We start from the raw sequence: 21,099 nt of genomic DNA, 5'->3' as shown, positions 1-21,099 counted from the left end.
AATATGCAACTTGCTAGCAATAATGAAATATTTATCATGGGCTATGGATGATGATTATACTTAATTTGAACAGGTTATAGTTTTTGTTGGTACCATTGTGGTGGTCATTTAAAAATATGTTTTGCTTTGTGGGGTGGTTAAACAAAAATCAATTTTGGTTCACGACTTTTACTGTGGGGCCACATATTGTGTTCAACACATAAAGACTAGGTAGTAACAGTGGTGGCAGTACACCATAGTATAGATTTAGCAAACTTGGTTAAACTTAAAGGGAACCTACCACCACGATTCTACCTATAAAGGTAGAACAGGTGGTAGGCGCATGTAGGGGACGTGAGGATAGCCCTTTTTAGTGATAATTCTCACGTCCCCGCTATCTTTTAAAAATCTTTAATAACCTAACATGTAAATTTTCTAAAGAGGCTACTGGGCTGTGGAGTAGCCGTAACTCCTCCTACCCTGACATCTTCGGCGCAGCTCCTCGCATGTGCAGAACAGCCAGCCTGCGGCTACGCGGCCACTGCTCCGAGGCCGGAGCTACTGCACATGTGCAGAACGCTGGCTTCTCGGACGAGGGCACGCAAAGATTTCAGGGTAGGAGGAGGAAAGAGGCTACTGGGGAGTGGAGTAGCCGTGACGTGTAGCCTCATGTCCGGCTACTCCACGCCCCAATAGCCGCTTTAGAAAATTTACACATTATGGTATAAAAGATTTTTAAGAAATAGCGGGGACGTGAGGATTAGCTCTAAAAACGACTATCCTCACGTCCCATATGTGCACCTACCACCTGTTCTACCTTTACAGGTGGAATCGTGGTGGTAAGTTCCCTTTAAAGAAATATGAGCAACAGCTTTGATCCATTATGTAGAAAAATCTGGCCTCCTGATGTAGGACTGTGACAAGGAGCTTCTTGGTTTTACTAAATTAGATACAGCATGTTTTATCGTATCTAGAACTACATTTATACATTTTCCAGACCGCTAAATGCACATCATTCAGAACCCCTAAGTATGCTTTGCTGATTTAAGTCCTAACATACCCTCATGACTATATCAACAACAATATCTGTGGCACCTAGAAACACAGTTCTGTTGTCATTTTAAAAAGGGGAGATCTCCCTTTTAAAGTACTGTGTTTCTAGGTTCCATGTAATTAGAGAAATCCACTGTTATATTTAAGTGTGATTTTTTTTTTCTTTAATATATAAATACACCGCTCTCACTCTCAGCTGTAACTTTAAATGTGAAGATCTCTGGTTATGTGGCACTGACAAAAAAAAAAAACACACGATCCTTTAGCAATATTAAAGGGCAGATTATCCTCTTTTAAATGACAACAGAACTGTGTTTCTAGGTGCCACATGTCATAACCGTTTGAATTGCACAATGCTGATTCTTCCAGTATATAGGACGACTTTATGAACCTTTCCCAGTCCTGTATAATAGTTTGGTGGGTGTGTGTTGGTATGAATCCTGATGGCATGGAATCGGTAACTAACAGAAAAGATCACTCTTGGTCCTATGTGAAAAATGAGAAGCTGATGCAAAGAAATTGACATGTGTAAATGTGTTTTCCATTTTTAGTGGGGATCTAGTGTATTCCTTTGTTACAAGAAGTCTGTTCCAGCATCAAATGCCATTGCTTATAAAGCTGGTAAGTATTTTACAGTATGATAAATCTAAAGTAGGTTCAATATTTCCTATATACAGTATATCAGAAGGTACCTAGTTTTAATATCCCGCATGTCAAAGATTAGATTGCAAGGCAGCAATGGGGAATAGATGTGCTTTACGAGTTTAGCATTTTCTTGTGGGTGAACGTATACAGCTTTGCTTAGAAAAGCAACTATATTAAAGGGCTGATTTTTTTCCCCCAGTTTTTACACTTGGTATCATTCAAGTAAATAATGAAAGTCTCACTGTAATGACTACTGAGCAGAGGCCTTCAAAACCCTGAGAAATATTAGAAAAGTGTTCATTTTATATAATACAGTATTATGTGCTGAATACGAAATAACCTTTCAAGGGCTCCGGTTAGCATATTCACCAATCTTGATTATCCTACACACTGTGCCTGTAAACTGAGCTATTCTCTGTTGAGCTTTTTTTTAAAAAAAAAATATCTTCAGAAGCCCTTTAACTCCTTCATGACTGCCCTACGGTCCTATTTGCACATGCCCCCGTGTAGAAAGGACTTTAATAAACGTCTTGACAGTGGCCAACTTCAAACTGCTGTATCTCCAGAACCATGGCACCTAGATGCACAATTGTGGTGTCATGTTAAACAGGAGAATCTCCCCTTTTAATATGATTCCTGGAAAAGCTTTACATATAATAACAATTTTTACTTAGTTTTTTTTCATGACATGAGAGACTTTAACTTGATAGGATAGTTCTATTACATATTATAAATGTGCCAATAATTGACTACAAATGTGCAAAAAAATAAGCTTTTTTTGTTATTATTCTGATTAAAGTAGCAACTGTTACCAAAATATGTTATAAATATGTATAGCATTATTCCATCACCCTTTCCCAGGTTCAGCTACACATGCATAAGGTGCATGTACTCAGCAAAAAATACTTTTCACATGTACTACACAATTTTTGGCAAATTTTATAAAGAAAATATATGTAATTAATAAAACTTTCTGATCGAGTTAATTTCCAATGTCATGAAAAAAACCCGAATTGTTAAGATATGTAAAGGTTTTTCATAGATATCGTCATTTAAATTGACCTGGACACGAAGCTGTTAAGGGTCACTACTGTTCTTTCTCTGGCACCAGTGGATCAGTCTGATACCAGGTCCAATTTGAAGGTAGTTGTAGCAAGCACAATATACTCCAATTACCTGTACGATGGGTTTTATAGATCTGCCCAAATTACCAAATGTTGTTTTATTTTTTTCAGATATGATATTCAGATATCCGGAAGAAAATTATGAATCATTTCCTCTACCTGAACCCGTCCCTCTTTTCTGTCTACCTATGGGAGCCACAATTGAATGTTGGGCTCCTAAAATTAAGTATCCCCTCCCTGTGTTCTCCACATTTGTTTTGACGGGTTCTAATGCAGAAAAGGTATGTTCTGGGCCTTTAGTATTGGTTTGCTAACACAGGAAATATTTCTGGAAACTAAAGTGCATACCATACCGTATTTGTTTAAATATTGTGAATTAGGGTTCACTCTGTTACAGGCCTCCATGAAGGGGCGTTGATTCCATCATTTGCGGCAGTTAACAGTAGATATCTGTTGTATAATGCAGCAGACACCCACCCTGAATGGAGAACACAGCTTTAAATGACTGGTGTACCATTAAGGGGTTATGTGATAAAGTTATGAAGGACCTATGTAAACCCTTTGAACTGAAGGATATATATAACTCCCAAATGTTATATTTAAAAAAAAAAAAAAACGTCCTTATTTTACAGTAAAAGGAACCGGTCATTTTTAAAATTCATCAGTCAGCAAGTTGAAATATGGCTAAGGGTTGTATTAAAACATTAAACCTCTTATATGCACCTCACTCTGCTCATGTCTGTATACAGTTGCCATCAGTGACGCCATGTCGTAAGTACATTCAACGATTCGTGCTGCAGCAGCAGGTGCACTATTTCTACCGGCCTCTGTACACAAACTGGGGCTGGCGGTAACAGGTGGCACTGTGGGTGAATGGGAGCACAGAGAGAGGTTAGTATAGGATGTTTATTGGTTTAATACACCCCTTAGCCAACTGAATTCTAATCCTGCACAACCCCTTTAACCCAATCACTCTATTCTGGACGTTAGTACAGACCACTAGTACCGCGCCTGGGTGGTATGTTGTCTTTTCTCAGTCCTCTTTATCTTTCTTTTACACTAGGTGTATGGTGCTGCTATCCAGTTCTATGAACCCTACCCCCGAGAAATGCTGACAGAGAAACAGATGATCCAGCTAGGGCTTGTTACAGCCGTTGAGAAAAAAGTGATGACCTCAAAAATTATCAACACCAACAAATGTATCTGTCTGCTCTCCCACTGGCCCTTTTTTGAGGCTTTCCGCAAGTTTTTAATGTTCATCTACAAGCTTTCGGTATCTGGCCCACACATACTTCCCATTGAAAAGTATGTCTTCTAATCTTATTTTGTCTCATTGCTCTGCCATTTATTGTCTGTCTGGTCTGGCATTTCATTATTCAGGCGTGTAGTGAATCTGTTAGAAGCCTAGCTACTATTTAATCATCCTAGCTCTTTTATAATTTGTGTTATATGGCTCTTTTTATGACATGTTACTGATTCATGAGCTTGTAATATAAAGAAGATGCATGGCTTAGTCTGTGAAACCCTTTGTTACAGTGATATCTGCTGGAGTAAGATTGCTGTATACTGCACTTGCTGTACTAGATTTTACAAATGAGGCACACAATGTAGAGCTTGCAACCCTCTCTATCTATTGCATGTTAAAAATATTGTGGTATAAATGGGCATGGATACTTTTGCAACCAAATTATATATCTTTTTTCAATTTTGTAGCTATCTTTACTAAAAAATGTCCTCCCGTTATCGCCTATGCTGACCTTCTGTATTTTTTTTATACACTGATCTAGACTCCAGAATTTATTCATGTGCCCCCTCCACTCTTGATAAAGTACAGAGTTACAGAGGGGGCAGATATGGTTACACAATAGAACTACGGTACACACAGATCTACAATATGCTAGCAGATAATGAGTGAAATTGCATATTTTGGTTGCAAAAGTTTGCACAGCCTTTAGGTACATACAGCTGTGTTTTAATGTATTTTTGTTTCATTAGACACATATCCCACTTCATGCACAATGTTCCTTTCCCATCACCTCAGAGGCCAAGAATCCTTGTTCAGGTAACAATTCATTTTCTACAATTCAGCTCTTGAATTATATAGATTGGTGATAAGCAAAGAGAATATTAAGTAATACCTACATCTTCTGGTTATTATTTGAGCTCTGTATTAAACACATGTTGTAGCTACATTGAATTACTGGATTCAGCCTTGTCTTCTACCCTGCCTGTAGTTATCACAAAGTCAGGTAGATGGTAGAAAATTATTACCATACTTTCCCAATGTTATTTCATCAAATTTCTACTACACCTCAAATACACAGTAGGCCATGAAAGCTGAGAAGTCCAGCAAAGTACTGAATTCTTCTTGGTTGAAAAATTCATTGCATTGTTTCAGGTTGTTTTAACACTCAAGTACTAATTGTTAATTGTTTTAGGACACATGCTCCACCTGCAATGGCCTCACTTAGCAGTAATGGAATTTATTATATTCTCTTGAATAATAGTGGACCCATCTGTTAGACCTTTATAGTCCAATTGTGGATACAATACAACAACTAAACATAGCGGAAATTAAATTACTCTTTAAAGTAAAAATATATTTAAAATAAAACTAAAAGTTGGATCCTAATTACACCCACTGGAAGTCCTGCTTGCAAATCACCACTTGATGAATTCTCCACCTAGATGAATTTTGCACCCCTCTCCCTTTCCCCATTCTTGTGAGTTTGGACCAGCAGACACCCATGTCAAATGGGCGCCCAGCTCTTAAATGCAACAGTCATAGGGTGTATTTCATGAGATTTACAGACCACAGTTTGAGACCTTATGTTTTCAAGAGGTCCTTTATGTTATAGGTGCTATACAGAGAAGGATTTCTCCTTAATGGTATTTGGTCATCTATAAACCTTTTGCCTCTGTGTATTGCATGTGCATCATTCCAACCCGTGTTGGTGACATTCTCCATTGATGAGTTGAAATCCTCCACAATGTTTACTCTTTGCTGTGTGGTTTCTGTTACCTCATTTGCACAACAAGGTTTACATTGATTAAAATGTCATACTTCACAGACTGCGCAGAGACTGTATTACTGAGATTTCTTTCTTTTAAAGCCAATTTGTCATTGAATACCTTATTCCTTCTGTGTTGCACAGCTCTCTGCACATGATGCTCTGGTTCTCTCTCAGCCTGTGTCAACTCCTTTGCCTTTGAGGTAAGTACTTGCCTTGCCATTGATGTGGCCACAGAAATATTTTTTTCTCCAAATGATTTTTTTCTATAAACAATTTGGCGTAATATACTGTATGTACTCGAGTATAAGCAGAGTTTTTCAAGCACAAAAAATGTGTGGAAAAACTTCACCTTTGTCAAATAAAAACTAACGAACAGTGTACTCACCTACCGATGCCCCCTGGCAGGTCCTCTTCTATACAGCGATGCTACGGCTCTGTGTCCCCGCATTGTCCGTCGCAGGGATTGTGATGTTAGCCGCACGCTGACATTCTACTATGTGCACCGGGCTGACGTCATGGTGCCTGCGATGGACTGCGCGTGGACACAGAGCTGATGCTGGAGCATCTCTGTATAGAAGAAGACCTGCCGGGGCCTTCGGAAGGTGAGTACACTGTTTTTGTTTTTTTTCTACAGGCATTATATTGGGGGCAGGGGCTGCAGGCTATATACTAGGGGACTGTACTCGGGTCTGCTTATACTCGAGTATATACGGTAAATGACATTGTAATATTTCTTCTCAGAGGAAATTCCTATATTCCCTGTTATTAGCCCTATCCTGCTAGACCTCTTAGTTCCCTGCTCCCATATGTCTTCAGTGAGGATCAGAGGCATTAAGAGCATCCAGACACAGATGGCATTAGCTGAGCAAATTATACAGCACATTTATAGAAGCGAAAATAATGACAAAATTGTCAGGTCACCTGACCGCTGTCGCAGTATGTATTATGTGATGTCTGTGCACAGGATGCTTTCAGCTCTAAAGTACAACATGCGGGAAAAAAAAGGAAAAATCCAGCTTGTAGGGAATCCACATCTTGATGAAATAAAGAATACTGTTTTTATCATTTGTGAAATCCACTGAAACACAGACTTGGACAAACAAGTGTACCATTCGGCCTATATGTTTTAAAATCTCCACTTTAGTCATGGCTTACTCCATAGTAATAGATAATGGAGTGTAGCAGGATATTTAAAAACTTTAACCGTTACCCATGCTTGCCTTTTATTCCTGAATGCATTACATGTAAAAATTTGGAAATATCCTGCTACAGTGAATATATATATATATCGCATCATGTGACGCTCTGTGTGTTCATAGCGTGTCTCCTTTATTCATGGAGTAAGCCATTTCTACAGAAGAGATTCTGAAATGTGTACGGTGAATGCTACACTTGTTTGTCTATGTATTGGTGGATTGTCTCATTTGTACGAATGATAAAATGGAGAATATTTTTTTTAAGACTTGGATTTCATAGAAGCTGGATTTTTCCATTTATGGAAGCAGTGCATAAATATAAATGTAAATTTAATTTTACATTTTAAAGGAAACACTATTGTAAGGGTAGAATGTAACTGGAAGATAAGGCTGTGATTTGTATATTTATTTCTTCTGTATTGGTAATTTTTCCAGCATTTTATTTTAAACATTGTTTGAGTGTATAGAAATGTGTGATGTTTTAACCTTACTTTCCTCTTTGTAGTGGTGCAAACTTTAGTACGTTAGTATTGAGTTTGGGACCAGAAAACTGTGCTACATTGCTGCAATTTGTGCTGCTGGAAAGCAAGATACTTTTGCACTCCCTTAGGCCAGCAGTTCTGACTGGAGTAGCTGAAGCAGTGGTTGCGGTAAGCATAATTATTTTATACTTCTCTATGCCCATATTATGAGCTCTGAATATGCCACATGAAAAATAGAAGTATGCTCATGTATACTCATGTATAAATCATTACTAAAGTGTAATGATTACAGAGTCTGCACTATTTTTAAAGGAGGGAGCAGGGACTCCTTGCTTCATATATAGCAATGAGATGCAAGGATTACTGACTCTGGAGGTGTGAACGGTCCATGATCACAGGCTGACCACACTAGATGTGAAACTTTTACTTTATTGCTTTATTTTTGAGCTTCCAACTTAAATAATACATGATTACTGTTTTTCGGTTTTTATTTGTTGTTTTTGGGTTCAAAATTATATCACTTTGTCATATTTTTTTCTTATATATTTCTTTCAGATGATATTCCCTTTTCAGTGGCAATGCCCTTATGTTCCTCTGTGTCCGTTATCTCTGGCAGGAGTGCTGAATGCTCCAATCCCTTTCATTGTTGGAGTAGATTCACGATACTTTGATCTGTCTGACCCTCCACAGGATGTAGTCTGCGTTGACTTGGACACGAGTATGATCTACATGTAAGTAAATACAGGCGGTCCCCTACTTAAGGACACCCGACTTACAGACAACCCATAGTTACAGACGGACCCCTCTGCCCACTGTCACCTCTGGTGAAGCTCTCTGGATGCTTTACTATAGTCCCAGACTGCAATGATCAGCTGTAAGGAGTCTGTAATGAAGCTTTATTGATAATCCTTGGTCCAATTACAGCAAAAATTTTGAAACTCCAATTGTCAATGGGGCAAAAAAAAAATAATTGTCTAGAACTTCAATTATAAAATATACAGTTTCGACTTACATACAAATTCAACTTAAGAACAAACCCCCAGTCCCTATCTTGTACGTAACCCGGGGACTGTCTGTACCACTAAACTGGGCATATGGTACACTGACTTTCCTGGATTATTGACATAGCTTTATTCTCTATTTTCTGGTGAGAATTTTGGTGAGAATTTTCGACAAAACAAATGTACAGAATCTAGATGAGCTTTACATTTATTTGGCAGGTCAGAGGATAAAAGAAACTTAAGTTGGAAACAACTACCGAAGAAACCAATCAAGAACCTCCTCAGTATTTTGAAAAAGATCCACCCACAGTTATTAACAGGTAAATGGTGGTAATATCAATTCATATTATGATTGGCATCATAGATGGAAGAATTACACATTGTTTAGTTGCATATTGTCTAAAAGCTTAAAGGAAATCCACCCTCAAAATCGAGCATGATAAAACAGGGATACATATTTCGATAGACTGATGCAGGCACTGATCTTCTTATATTACTTATCCATGGCGTCCTTCTTCTAAAATAAACTTTTAAAATTGTGCTCATGAACCCAGAGGGCTACTCGGGTGGTTACCAGTGCCCCTCCTTGCTGTAGATTTGCAGGCTGTTACAGTATGCAAGAAAACCCCACTCCCATGTGTGCAGAAACATCCTGTGCAGCAGAGGGATGGGGGTGCCAAGCAGCAGGAGGTTGGGAGTTTGAGACTGTCTAACAGCCTGTTAATCTGCAGCACAGAGGGGCTCTGGGAACTGCTGCAGTAGCCATCTAATTAGCATAAGTTGATTTTAGAAGTAAGGAGGCCATGGGCAACAAATATAAGAAGATTACCACAGTCACAGTACCTGACTCTATGAGTAAGTGTCCCTGGTTTCTGATGGATTCTGATGGTAGATGGAAGAGTAAAACATCTGAACGTGGGACTTTATCACAGGCCTATGACCGTTTTCCTTGAATAGTAAAAAAAAAATTGCCAAATGCAGTAACCTGCATCGGGACAGCTTGTTGGCATTGTTTTGTTCCTGTCTGGTGTTTTTGACCCCTACTCTGTTTTGTCTCAGTGAGCTGGCGGAGGTAGTTAAGGTATATGTTCCCAGGCCTACACAGTTGTGTGTTTAGCATGCATGGTATCTGCAGACTCTTGGAAAAGGCATGTTGTTTTTTTTTTTCTTAGTCCACCGACAAACTCAGGAGAGTGCAATAGAAATGACTCCTATCGAAGCAGATTTCTCCTGGCAAAAGAAAATGCGTGAGCTTGAAATAGAAATTCAAGAAGCATTTCTCCGCTTTATGGCATCAATACTGAAAGGCTACAGGACTTACTTGAAGCCTATTACAGAGGCACCATCAAAGAAGGCAACTGCTGTAGATTCACTTTTTGACCGCCAAGGTACCTAATCAGTATTTTTGTATCCCCCATGTCTTCACATATTTGGTTAATTAAATGATTTGGGTTTAGGAGGTGTTTATGTATTTATCTTGGGAGAAAAGGTTTATATAGATGCTTTACATAAAAGCTTCTGTTCTAGGAGACATGGATTTGGGTTGTTTATTGTACAAAATTTTTATCCTTCCTCATAGGGTTTCTGAGAAGCAGAGATCGTGCTTACGTGAAGTTTTACACACAGCTTATGACAACACAGATCTTCATCCGTTTCATTGAAGAGTGCAGCTTTGTCAGTGACAAAGACACCAGCCTGGCTTTTTTTGATGACTGCATTGAAAAGGTATAGAAATGTTACATTGAAGCATGGATTAACAAGTAGCCAAAACATCTATAAAACTGTGTATTGCTTTTTTTGCTGACAAGGCAACATTTGCATGTTTTTTTGTTTTTTTTTTAATGTTCTCATCATGTTTGTAAGGGTTTCCTACAGATGATCTGATTTGCTTTAAAACTCCCCAATAGGAAATTTACACTGAGATCTACTTGGGAAAATACATACACTACGCAAGAAAAATTAATAAATCTGTTGTCATGCAACGCTGTTCCATCTGAGGGTTAAAGGGGTTGTCTGGGAATAGTTCTTCCCGGACATATGGTTGGGGGTCTTTGATAACAAAAAGCACTTATACTTGCCCCTCTCCCTTCTTCCTTATCTCACACAACCTTCCGTCACGTCTGACTTCTGTTTATACAGAGGCTGGTAGTGATGCACCTCTACAGCCGTGTACTGCGTGATTTTCAGAAGTGCAGAAGGTGGAGCACGACTGTAGATGCACATCGGCGCCAGCATCTGTGTATAAACGGAAGCTGGAGACACCCGTCACCCCCTTCTTCCATGTACAAGCAAAAAAACGGCAGTAATAGGCGGCACAATGGGAGTGGGGAGCGAAGTATTTTTAAAAACTCTGCAGCCATATGTTAAAAAATAGCTATACCCGGACCACCCCTTTAACTTTACTTACAAGCCAGTTTGCACAAAAATATTGTCTTCTAACATACCCTAACAAAGACTATAGTTACTAGTGATTGAGTAGCTGCTGTGTTTATGCATGTGTCTCTGCCTGTCAATCACTGATAAATGGTTGGTTGGCTGGCACACATTTGGTGCATTTCTTGATAAATACAAGGGCCTTATAAGTATGACATAACATAAGTCTACTATATGCTTTATTAGGCTATATTAGACATGGTATGATGACTATGCCAATACCCAGAATATATATTTCATATTGACTGCCTGGATATTGTATTTTTATATCCTGGTTGATTTTCAGAACATCTAATAAGGTTGTTATATATTTAATCGCATATCAAAAGATTGTGGGTTGTTACACAGTAGCTACTTAACTACAATACTTTTCTTTTTAGTCTTTTGTAGCAGCAAATAGTACTGATGGTTTTAGAATAGGGGTGTAGGGCTGTAAAGCTGTAACTGTTGGAAATTAGTTATGGACTCTAAAATGTGCCCCCCCTTGTTTATTCCACCATTATCCCAATTTAATACATCTCTCCCCATTTTTTCATCCACACATCTTATATTTTTATTTTCCCCTCTCCAGCTGGCCCCTTGGTTCTCTTCTTCCAACTAGGCTGCAGGCAATGTTCGTACCTTGGGCCTTGAATTTGTCACCTGTGTTTTAGAATTTGTATAAGCTTTTTGAAAAAGTCACATTCTTTACAGCTTAGCTGAATTACTATACTGTAAGTTTCTGGTACTGCATTCTTTGGGAGTTAATTTTTACTGCACTTCAGAATTAGAAACTACAATTAATGGAATACAAATGACAAAGGCAAGCTCTGTACTGAGCCAATATAAGATACAGCTGGGTATCAGGCAGGCCGTCAGCCAGTATCTGTGTTGGATAAAGCAGGTTATTGATTTATTTCCCAACTAATGTAAGTCGTTGTGGTAATACATTTATGAATCGTTGTTATAGGTTGCAAAATAGTTTTCTTAATTTCATATTTAAATGCATAATGTTTATTGTTGTTTTAGCTGTTTCCTGACAAAGGCAATGAAAAGGGGGATAAGGTATGTGTCACCAGGTTTTATTATCTTTTTCAGAGAGTGTCCTATCTTTTTTGGACTTTATTGACATAATATTCTTCCTGACAGGTAGACCAGGAATTCCCAGAAGATACCCGTTTGATAGAGCTGGACGAGTCACAGAAAAGTGAACACACAGTATTTATAATGCCACCTGAGCCTTTGCCAGAGGATGGGCCTGATCCAGCTCCAAAATATAGGTAGTGACCTTAACTTTGTCAACACTTCAAGTGCGTTTTTCAGTTAGTGGCTGTATCAAGTGGCGAAACTACAGAGATTGGAAGCAATCTATAACCTATCCTGTGATTGTATTAATACAATCAACATGGCATCAATACCATTAACCTGGGAAACTACTTTAAACTAAAGTGCTATTTTCTCTATTACTATCTGGACACTTTTATGTTTATTTATACCTTCATGTATGTAAGTGGAGCATCAATGGCTGTAAGTCTCCACACACCTGTAAGGCGTCATAAGGAAACTTACTTTCTGACCCTAGTTAAAAGCCTCTCATTCAGCTAAACCACTTTCCTATACTGTGCTGGCAAAATGGAAACACATTGGGAATCTGTTCCCTCTGGAATAGATAAACTGGTTTGGGTTTTATCCTGCTTCATGTCATTAGGCTTCCTGAAAGTCATGTTTGATGTTTCGGTGACTGCCTTACAAGGTAGCTTCCTTATCCCATACACAGAAACATATTTGCATATTTCCCAGAATCTCCACATGTCTGCAAGGCGGCCGTAGATGGAAAAGTCTCTGTTAGGAGAGCTCTTGCTTCCTCATTTTAGACATAGGTGTGGTCATATTAGTATATTTGTAAAGTGAATAATTATTTTCAATATATGTACAATAATCTCCTTGCTATCCTGTCATTCAGTTACAAGAGCTTTCCAAGGCTTGATTATGCCCTTTTTGATCGAACACGTGAACAGTATCTCTCATTCAATGGAAACCCAAAAGCTAATAGAGTAGCAAGCAGTCCTACCTTTATTGCTAAACGGACCAAACAGGTAAGTACATTTTTGTTTCTCTTTTGATCATTCCACAGTTTTACATTGGTCACTAAAATTCTCTATTATTCTCTTACCTTGTTTTCTAAAACATTCTATTTTTAAAGCAGAATTGTTATATATTTTTTTATTATAGGAGATTAAAGCAGCACATAGACTGGCCAGGAAGTACAGCACTAATGCTAACAATTGGCCCAAATGCTTGTTCAGTCACTGTTTCAGTCTGTGGTTCATCTGTCTGCCAGTTTATGTCAAGGTTTCTCACTCAAAGTCTCGGGCGCTCCAGAAGTCCTATGATGCATTGGTAAAAATGAGGAAGACCGATGTGGATCCTCTGGATGAGGTGATTATTTATGGAATGTCCATATTATAAAAACATGTTACACTGCAAGTTTTCTATTGGAGTTTTTTCATCCAAAAGTGGAAGGAACTTATAAAGGAAACCTTGTACTTTCTCATCTTTGCTTCATTCCACTACTGAATGTTAACCCAGATTTCACAAATCCCAGATCCCACAGATCCCAGATTCTGCCCATTTTCTAACCAGATTTGTACCAAGATACATTGTAATCCCCTGTCCACTGAACCCCTGCCACATACTCTACCCCACAGGGCCCTTCCTACATTGTATCTCTCTCTGTAGTTTACCAGATGTCACTCATGCCTCATTCAGAGGACTGTACACGGCACCTGAAATACAGGTCGGAATACTGTGCAGAACAACCTGCATCATAGCTATCTTTGATGCTAAAAGGCCCTGTTTCCCCTTTGTACTACTAAAAGCATGAGTACAATATAGGACAGACTTAATATGTTTCTTCCTCTGCCCCCTCCTGCCTATAGCTTCCTGCTGCTTGAGGACTCTAGTTTGATGAACAGCCCTAATCTTAGTCTTGAGAGTTGGTAATTCTATCTAATTGTTTATTTTTCCTATTAGATCTGTTACAGAGTTTTAATGCAGTTGTGTGGTCTTTGGGAGAACCCTGCACTGGCTGTAAAGGTTTTGTTTGAAATGAGAAATGCTAAAATTCAGCCGAATGCAATCACATATGGCTACTATAACAAGGTATGCAAATGTTTGATTTTACTGAAACCCATGACATGCAGTAAAATTTTCTGGTAGTATTTTGCTCTGTAGCAGCAGGAGCTGAGCCAGTTGATAGTTTTGTAGAATGATGAGTATCCGTATGACCTGTAAAGTAGTGATCCTTTTTACTGCAATGTAGAAAATGCTTGACTAGAAGAAAAAACTGCAAAATGCTTTATATGTTTTCAGAATTCAGGATTTTTAACATGTATTGCTTTTTAATTGTTCTGAGGAAGTGGGTGTAATTGTAAACCCTTTTTGCTCAAGGTTGTCCTGGTGAGCCCATGGCCAAGCAGTAAGCGCAGTGGGAATTACCTATGGACAAAGGTCCGGAATGTGGTTATTGGTTTAGCTCAATTTCGAAAACCAATGAAGAGAACAAAATCGGTCCCTAAAACTTTGCCAGTGCCAGGTAATGACTTGAGGGATTTCCTCACTAATTTAAACTTATTCAATAAAGTGTTGCCTTTCTAATCTGTTTCTGTGCAATCCACATTATTACCTTAAACAAAGGAACTCCTAAATGGTGTTTTTTTTTCTTTAGTACCTTCTTTTGTCTTGGAAAGGTCGTTAACCAACCTATTAATGACCTACATACCTACATGTAGTTTGGTGTTTTTGCTAAATCAGTAGTTTAACGTCCTTACTTTATTTAATGTGGTGGTCTCCCAGATTTTTTACTTCTTTGAATTCATTTATTGGGGGCTCAAAGAGTGAACATTTTTTCAAATGTTATATTATAACTATTCTGAAATAATAATAGTTGCAACTATGATCAAAATATTGAATAGAAATTATTCGAAAAATATTTTCTGTGCCTTTACTTGAATCCTAAAGCAGAATAATAAAGTAAATTGTTCAAGTAATAAGTATGGAAGGAAACCACACTTTGGGGTATAAAAGCTGCTCATTGGATATGGAGTTGTAAAACAGTCATTAGTAAGTGTATGTAAGAACAGTGCTCACATTTACATGTTTGTTTCTCAATTCTATAAGGGTGCAGTCACACGTTGCGTTTAAAAACACATTGCAACAGCTGAAGAGAGATTTGCCTAATTAAACAGATGTTAACACTTGTGTTTACAAAATGCAAATGTCAACACTCGCGTTAATGTGTGTGTTAACAAAGCGCTAACAAACGTATGCATTAACAAACTCATGCGTTAACGCATTATAAATTAAACAGCTGTTTAATTAGGCAAATCTGTCTTCAGCTGTTGCAATGCGTTTTTTAAACACAATGGGGGACATTTACTTAAAGTGTCGGTGTCTGCATTGGCTTTGTTACCGACCTGCTCTCGGAAAGAAGATACACATTTAATATTGTAGAGCTGTGCAGAGACATTTCTGGCGCCGAGACCATTTTCTGTCCCTGGGACCAAAATCTGTCCCGAGCACCAGAAATTTGTCCAACAGTCCCTTCTAGACCAGTTTTCTTTTGGTCTACTTTCCGCCAGTTTACAGCGCCCAAAAAGGGCTGCGACACTTGTTAATTGTGTCTGTGTTTCCACTCCGCAAAGCCACGCCCCTTTTCGGAGAAGAGTCGGAGCAGACAGAAAAAGTCATTTTTTTCTGGCGCCGCCAGCTAATATATAGGTCTGGGAGCAGAACATGTGGTGAGAGCGCCACAAAACTGGCGGAAACGCCATAGTAAATGTCCCCCAATGTGTGACTACACCCTCAATAATGAGACACTTTGCTAGACATTACATCTAATTTGAATTGGCTTAAATGACAGTGACCATTTAGAACAAAAGACAACAAAAGTTTTAGTCGACATGGGTTGAATGTACCGTGGAAAGAGTCTTAAAGCAAATCTGTCTCCGAACTCGCATAATCAAGTAGATTAAATGACAGTTTTTAACCCCATAGCGCAATAAGACGTACCCTTACCTCTTACTGCGCATGGGGGAGTATGAAGAGGGCTCACGGGCTGAGCCCTCTTCATACTCACCGGGCATTTGCTTCATAATGAAGCAAACGGCCGTCGCTAACACCCGCGATCGGTGCTTGCACCGATCGCGGGTGTTAACCCTTTGATCGCCGCCGGCAAAGCTGCCGGCGGCATTAAAGAGCCGGCGGCGCGTGGGCGCCGCCATCTTGGCTCCGATCGTCACTCCCCGTGACGTCACCGGGGAGCGGCGATCCGTTGCCATGACAGCCTGGGATCACACAAAGATCCGAGGCTGTCATGATCGAGGCTATCTATTACAATGTGCGATCTGCACATTGTAATAGATGGTATGCAAAATCCCCATATACTGCCATACTGTAGTATGGCAGTATATGGTAGGATCAATAAGACAACCTAGGGTTAAAGTACCCTAGGGAGTCTGAAAAATAGTAAAAAAAATAAATAAAAAAAAGTAAAAAAAAAAAAGAAATTATATTAAAAAAACATAAAAATTCAAATCACCCCCCTTTCCCTAGAACTGATATAAATATAAATAAACCGTAAAAATCATAAACACATTAGGTATCGCCGCGTCCGAAAATGCCCGATCTATCAAAATATAATAACCGTTTTTCACTGCGTTTAACCCCGTAGCGGAAAATAGCGCCCGAAGTCGCAAATGGCATTTTTTTGCCATTTTGAAAAATAGAAAAAATTCTATAAAAAGTGATTAAAAGGTCGCACAGTCCTAAAAATAGAAGCATTGAAAACGTCATCAGAAGTCGCAAAAAATGACACCACTCACAGCTCCATACACCAAAGTATGAAAAAGTTATTAGCGCAAGAACACGGCAAAATGAAGAATTTTTTTTCTGTACAGGAGGTTTTAATTTTTGTAAATGTATGAAAACATTATAAAACCTATCCAAATTTGGTATCCTCGTGATCGTATTGACCCAATGAATGAAATAGACCTGTCATTTGGGGCGCACAGTGAAAGCTGTAAAAACCAAGCCCACAAGAAATGGCGCAAATGTGTTTTTTCATCATTTTCACTGCATTTAGAATTTTTTTCCCGTTTCCCAGTACACGGCATGGGATATTTAATACCATCACTACGAAGTGCAATTTGTTACGCAGAAAATAAGCCATCACATAGCTCTGTACACGGAAAAATAAAAAAGTTATAGATTTTTGAAGGTATGGAGTGAAAAATAAAAACGCAAAAACGAAAAAGGGCCTGGTCCTTAAGGGGTTAAAGGCTTATTGTCTTTATATCCTTATCTACTCACTTTACCAATCTCTTCAGAGCACCCATGCTGAGGCCTCCCTGGGTCACTGTTGGTGTCCACTTATGTTGGTGTCCTACACATATTCTGGTGTAGCGGTGCTGTGTCAGCATGTCATCACATTAGAGAAGTAAACAGAGGCTAGTCAGTGGATAAGGGTAGCATCCGCATGAGTTCAGTTGAAGATCAATTGGGAAGATTATCCGCTCCTGCAGGGTTTTTTGTAAATCCACCTGTAATCTGCATCAAAATCCACAATTAAAAAAAAAAAAAGGATTATTGATTTGCAAGTCAATTTATACACTGAGATACTTTGCAGCATATGGATGAGGCTTCTTAAAATCTTAACATCTAAAAGGGGTTGTTCCTTTCCGCAATGCATGTTATTGTTGGTAAAATGAAAAGGTATACAATTTTTCAAAATACTTTCTGTAGCACTTACTCACAATTTTCTACATCTCTGCTTGCTGTCATTCCATATAAAGCTTCAATGTTTACTTTGAAACTGAAAAAAATATGTCACACAGGTGCATGACTGGTAAGTATCACAGAGAGCCGTACATTATATGACCGGGGACAGATTTTTATCCATTTAGAAGTTAAAAATGTAAGCTTTATACGCATTGACAACAAGCAGAGATCTAGAAAATTGAGTGGAACCGATACAGAAAGTATATGGGAAAATGGTATAACCTTTTATATTACACACCCATTCAACATCTATTTAATGAAACTGGAAACTAGTTTTAACATCCTGCCTATTGTATTAAGATGCAGATTTACCTCACAAATCGGCAGTATCTGCAATCTCTGTGAATCTAGCCTGCTTTGTCATATGAACTTTTATGTTCTACTAAATAATTTGCTGCTTTTACCATTGCTATAATCTTCTTTAAAATGGATGTTTTTAACCCGTGTTGTCTCTTCAGCTCCTCAGAGTGCTGCACCTAGAAATGATTTGGACATGGGGAGCCATCTTGGTGTGGAATATTCTAATGATGCTAACTGTGGGGAGTGCACTGTCTTCGTGAGGGATCTAATCAGGCTTGATTCTACTGATAAGCACAATAGTACAGGTATTCTCCCAACAATACTAACCTTTCCCAACCCCTCAGCATTCACCTTTAAAATATATTAGGTCAGAAGCCAATAATCCAGGGTGGCATGTGTGGCAGCATGATCTCTGTTTCAGATGGTTAGGTATCTCTCTATTTTTTTGGGTTGTGAAGTCTCTTCTCTAAAGAGAATTCCTGTTTTTTTTTTTTTTTACTTAATTGTTCACCTGTATTTAATCAGGAGATGGGCAAGACCCAATAAAGTAGTTTTGTTTATGAACTGTGGCCTCTTCTCGTTCTACGTTGTGCAGTGGCTGTGCTTGGTAGTGCAGCCTAAAAGCAAAGAGGAAAATGCAGTCTGCATTGTGTTATAGAACAAGATAAGTTAAGTAGATTGATTTATAGTTTTGTGGGAATATATTTAGTATGATGTCTTCATTTATTTGTCATAGAGGCAGTCCTTTTTACAGAGATGGCTGTTAATCGCTAGTTACACTCATGACTAGTTGACTACATATTAGCAGAGAACAAAGTACAAAATCATTAAATAAGTTTTCCAAAATCTTTTCCCACAAAGCTATTCATCAATCTGTTCCTTAAATCAAAGGTTTATAGTAAACTGGGACAATCCCAGTGTTGTAGAGGGATGCTTAGAGGTCTGTTTTTTTTTTTCTGATAGATTTTTTTTTAATGTTCTACTTCATGCATGATTGAGGCTGTCCTTTTGTACAGAACATGAAGAGTCAGAGCATTATCGGGATTAATCTGTATCGTTTATATAGGATAATTGTGTCTGATTTTAGTATTTGAGGACCCATGCAGTTTGTGGGTGTTGTAGGTATTAACTCCTTACGTACAAGTGCAGTGCCGTACACCCACTGTTGGTACTGGCATTGTTCATGGCTCCACCACAGCATCTATTACACCATGCAGTTTTGGAGTATATTGCATGAGTGGTCACTCTCCTAATGATTGAAACACCCTAGAAAGCCTAATAAAAACCTGTGAAATAAAAAAAAAATAGAACCCCCCCCTTTCTCCGAAACACAAAATCATAAATGTTTTATAAAACAAAAAATAACACATATAAATAAAAACAAAAGTCAAGAGATTGAACATTGCCCAATGAAAATGATCCCTTACACAGTTCTGTAGACTGAAGTAAAAAGAAAGTTGCAGGTGTTACAATAAATGTTATTCTGTTTTTCTGTTTTTTCTCTGCTTTTCATTTTACAGAAAGCTCCATTGTTCAATTGTACAAAAATTTGTCCATGTTCACACTGGTATGCGACACCTTAGTGTCACAGAGTAATCAGAGCTGTGTGTTCTAATGAGCTGTGCACCAGTGTGACCATGGACAGATTTCTATCCACTGGACTTGAGCTTTCTTTAGAATGACAGCAAGCAGAGATCCAGAAAATAGTGAGGAATTGATTTGGAAAGTATATTAGAAAATTGGATAACTTTTCATTATTTAAACAATAACGTTTATTTGCTGACATGGGAACACCCCTTTAAACCTTAAGGGGGTCTTATCACTTAATAGTATTGCAGTAGATTGTCAATATACTGCTCCTGTTTTACAGTTGGTCTCTGACAGACTATAACGCAGAATGCTGAGTGGGTGCTATGGGAGCCTTTCAAAGGCTCCCAGCTGTCACGGCAAACAAACGGCCATCCAAAATAGCGGTGCTAATATGCAGCACTTTTAGGTGTGCCGTCATCCAGTATTTATTAAAATAAAGTTAGGAAAAGTTACATTTCTGAAAAATACAGATTGCTGAACTCTGTATTAATATGTTGGGGTGCTGTAACCTATATTAATTGATGTGTGGGATACTGAGCTATGTATCAATTAATAAGAGGGACTGCTAAACATTAAACTTGCCTTTTTTTTTTTTTTAAATCTTATTCCAATATAAAAACGTATATAGAAAGACTGTCCAACATTTTCATAAATACATACAGGCGGTCCCCTACTTAAGAACACTCGACTTACATACGACCCCTAGTTACACACGGACCTGTGGATGTAGGTAATTTACTGTACTTTAGCCTTAGGCTACAATGATCAACTGTAACAGTTATCACAGGCGTCTGTAATGAAAATTTATTGTTAATCCTGATTCTTATGACAATCCAACATTTTTAAAATCCAATTGTCACAGTGACCAAAAAAAGTTGTGTCTGGGATTACAATGATAAAATATACACTTCCGACTTGCATACAAATTCAACTTAAGAACAAACCTACAGACCCTATCTTGTATGTAACCCGGGGACTGCCTGTACTTAGTTTACATTGTACATCCTGCCAATCAACATCTTTATCCATTTATTTCCCATTCTATCAAGATGACCTTCCATTTGGTCCTTGGATAGGCTCCCTCAGTTTGATTAAGAGAACAATAAAAACCTTAATACTGAATATTTCTTCATGATTCCTAAAGGCATGTATTCCAGTATTGTGCTTGGCTTTATTTACAATGGCTGCAAGCAACTCCCATGTGATTCTCCAGTTCCCTTGTATTCTGCCAACTCCTTTGTTTCTCAGCTCTGAGCACTATAGAGCTAAGTACTGGGCTAGAGGGGAGATATTATACAGTATATAAACCTGATTATTGATGTGCTCTTTATAGTGTTGTGGTTATTCCATAGCTTATGTTGTACCCGGATGTATACCTGGTTCACCTGTAGCACTATGCCGATTGGTTTGACTGTTTCTGAAACCTTTTCTTTTTTTTTTTTACTTTTTAGTACTGTACTCAAATA

General features: G+C 38.3%; 1 protein-coding gene across 3 annotated transcripts in view; it reads left to right on the top strand.

Moving 5' to 3' along the window:
- The window catches only part of DENND4C (DENN domain containing 4C), a 75,161-nt gene that overhangs the window by 21,077 nt on the left and 32,985 nt on the right, over positions 1 to 21,099 (top strand). For 2 of the 3 annotated variants that reach the window (XM_072153989.1, XM_072153978.1), the window contains exons 4-20: positions 1,584 to 1,653; positions 2,913 to 3,082; positions 3,865 to 4,106; positions 4,797 to 4,863; positions 5,957 to 6,015; positions 7,517 to 7,661; positions 8,049 to 8,224; positions 8,714 to 8,814; positions 9,667 to 9,882; positions 10,074 to 10,219; positions 11,936 to 11,971; positions 12,056 to 12,186; positions 12,870 to 13,002; positions 13,139 to 13,345; positions 13,940 to 14,068; positions 14,357 to 14,501; positions 18,202 to 18,348. In XM_072153989.1, coding sequence (XP_072010090.1) covers positions 1,584 to 1,653; positions 2,913 to 3,082; positions 3,865 to 4,106; positions 4,797 to 4,863; positions 5,957 to 6,015; positions 7,517 to 7,661; positions 8,049 to 8,224; positions 8,714 to 8,814; positions 9,667 to 9,882; positions 10,074 to 10,219; positions 11,936 to 11,971; positions 12,056 to 12,186; positions 12,870 to 13,002; positions 13,139 to 13,345; positions 13,940 to 14,068; positions 14,357 to 14,501; positions 18,202 to 18,348 — 2,320 coding nt within the window. The remainder of the gene's footprint in view (positions 1 to 1,583; positions 1,654 to 2,912; positions 3,083 to 3,864; positions 4,107 to 4,796; positions 4,864 to 5,956; positions 6,016 to 7,516; positions 7,662 to 8,048; positions 8,225 to 8,713; positions 8,815 to 9,666; positions 9,883 to 10,073; positions 10,220 to 11,935; positions 11,972 to 12,055; positions 12,187 to 12,869; positions 13,003 to 13,138; positions 13,346 to 13,939; positions 14,069 to 14,356; positions 14,502 to 18,201; positions 18,349 to 21,099) is intronic. The other variant, XM_072153998.1, reaches the window with a different exon arrangement.

This window comes from Engystomops pustulosus, chromosome 1 (genome assembly GCF_040894005.1).
Source record: "Engystomops pustulosus chromosome 1, aEngPut4.maternal, whole genome shotgun sequence".
In the NCBI taxonomy this organism is placed as follows: Eukaryota; Metazoa; Chordata; class Amphibia; order Anura; family Leptodactylidae; genus Engystomops; species Engystomops pustulosus.
The sequence above is the reverse complement of the archived record's forward strand: the minus strand, read 5'-3'. Positions and strand labels throughout refer to the sequence as shown.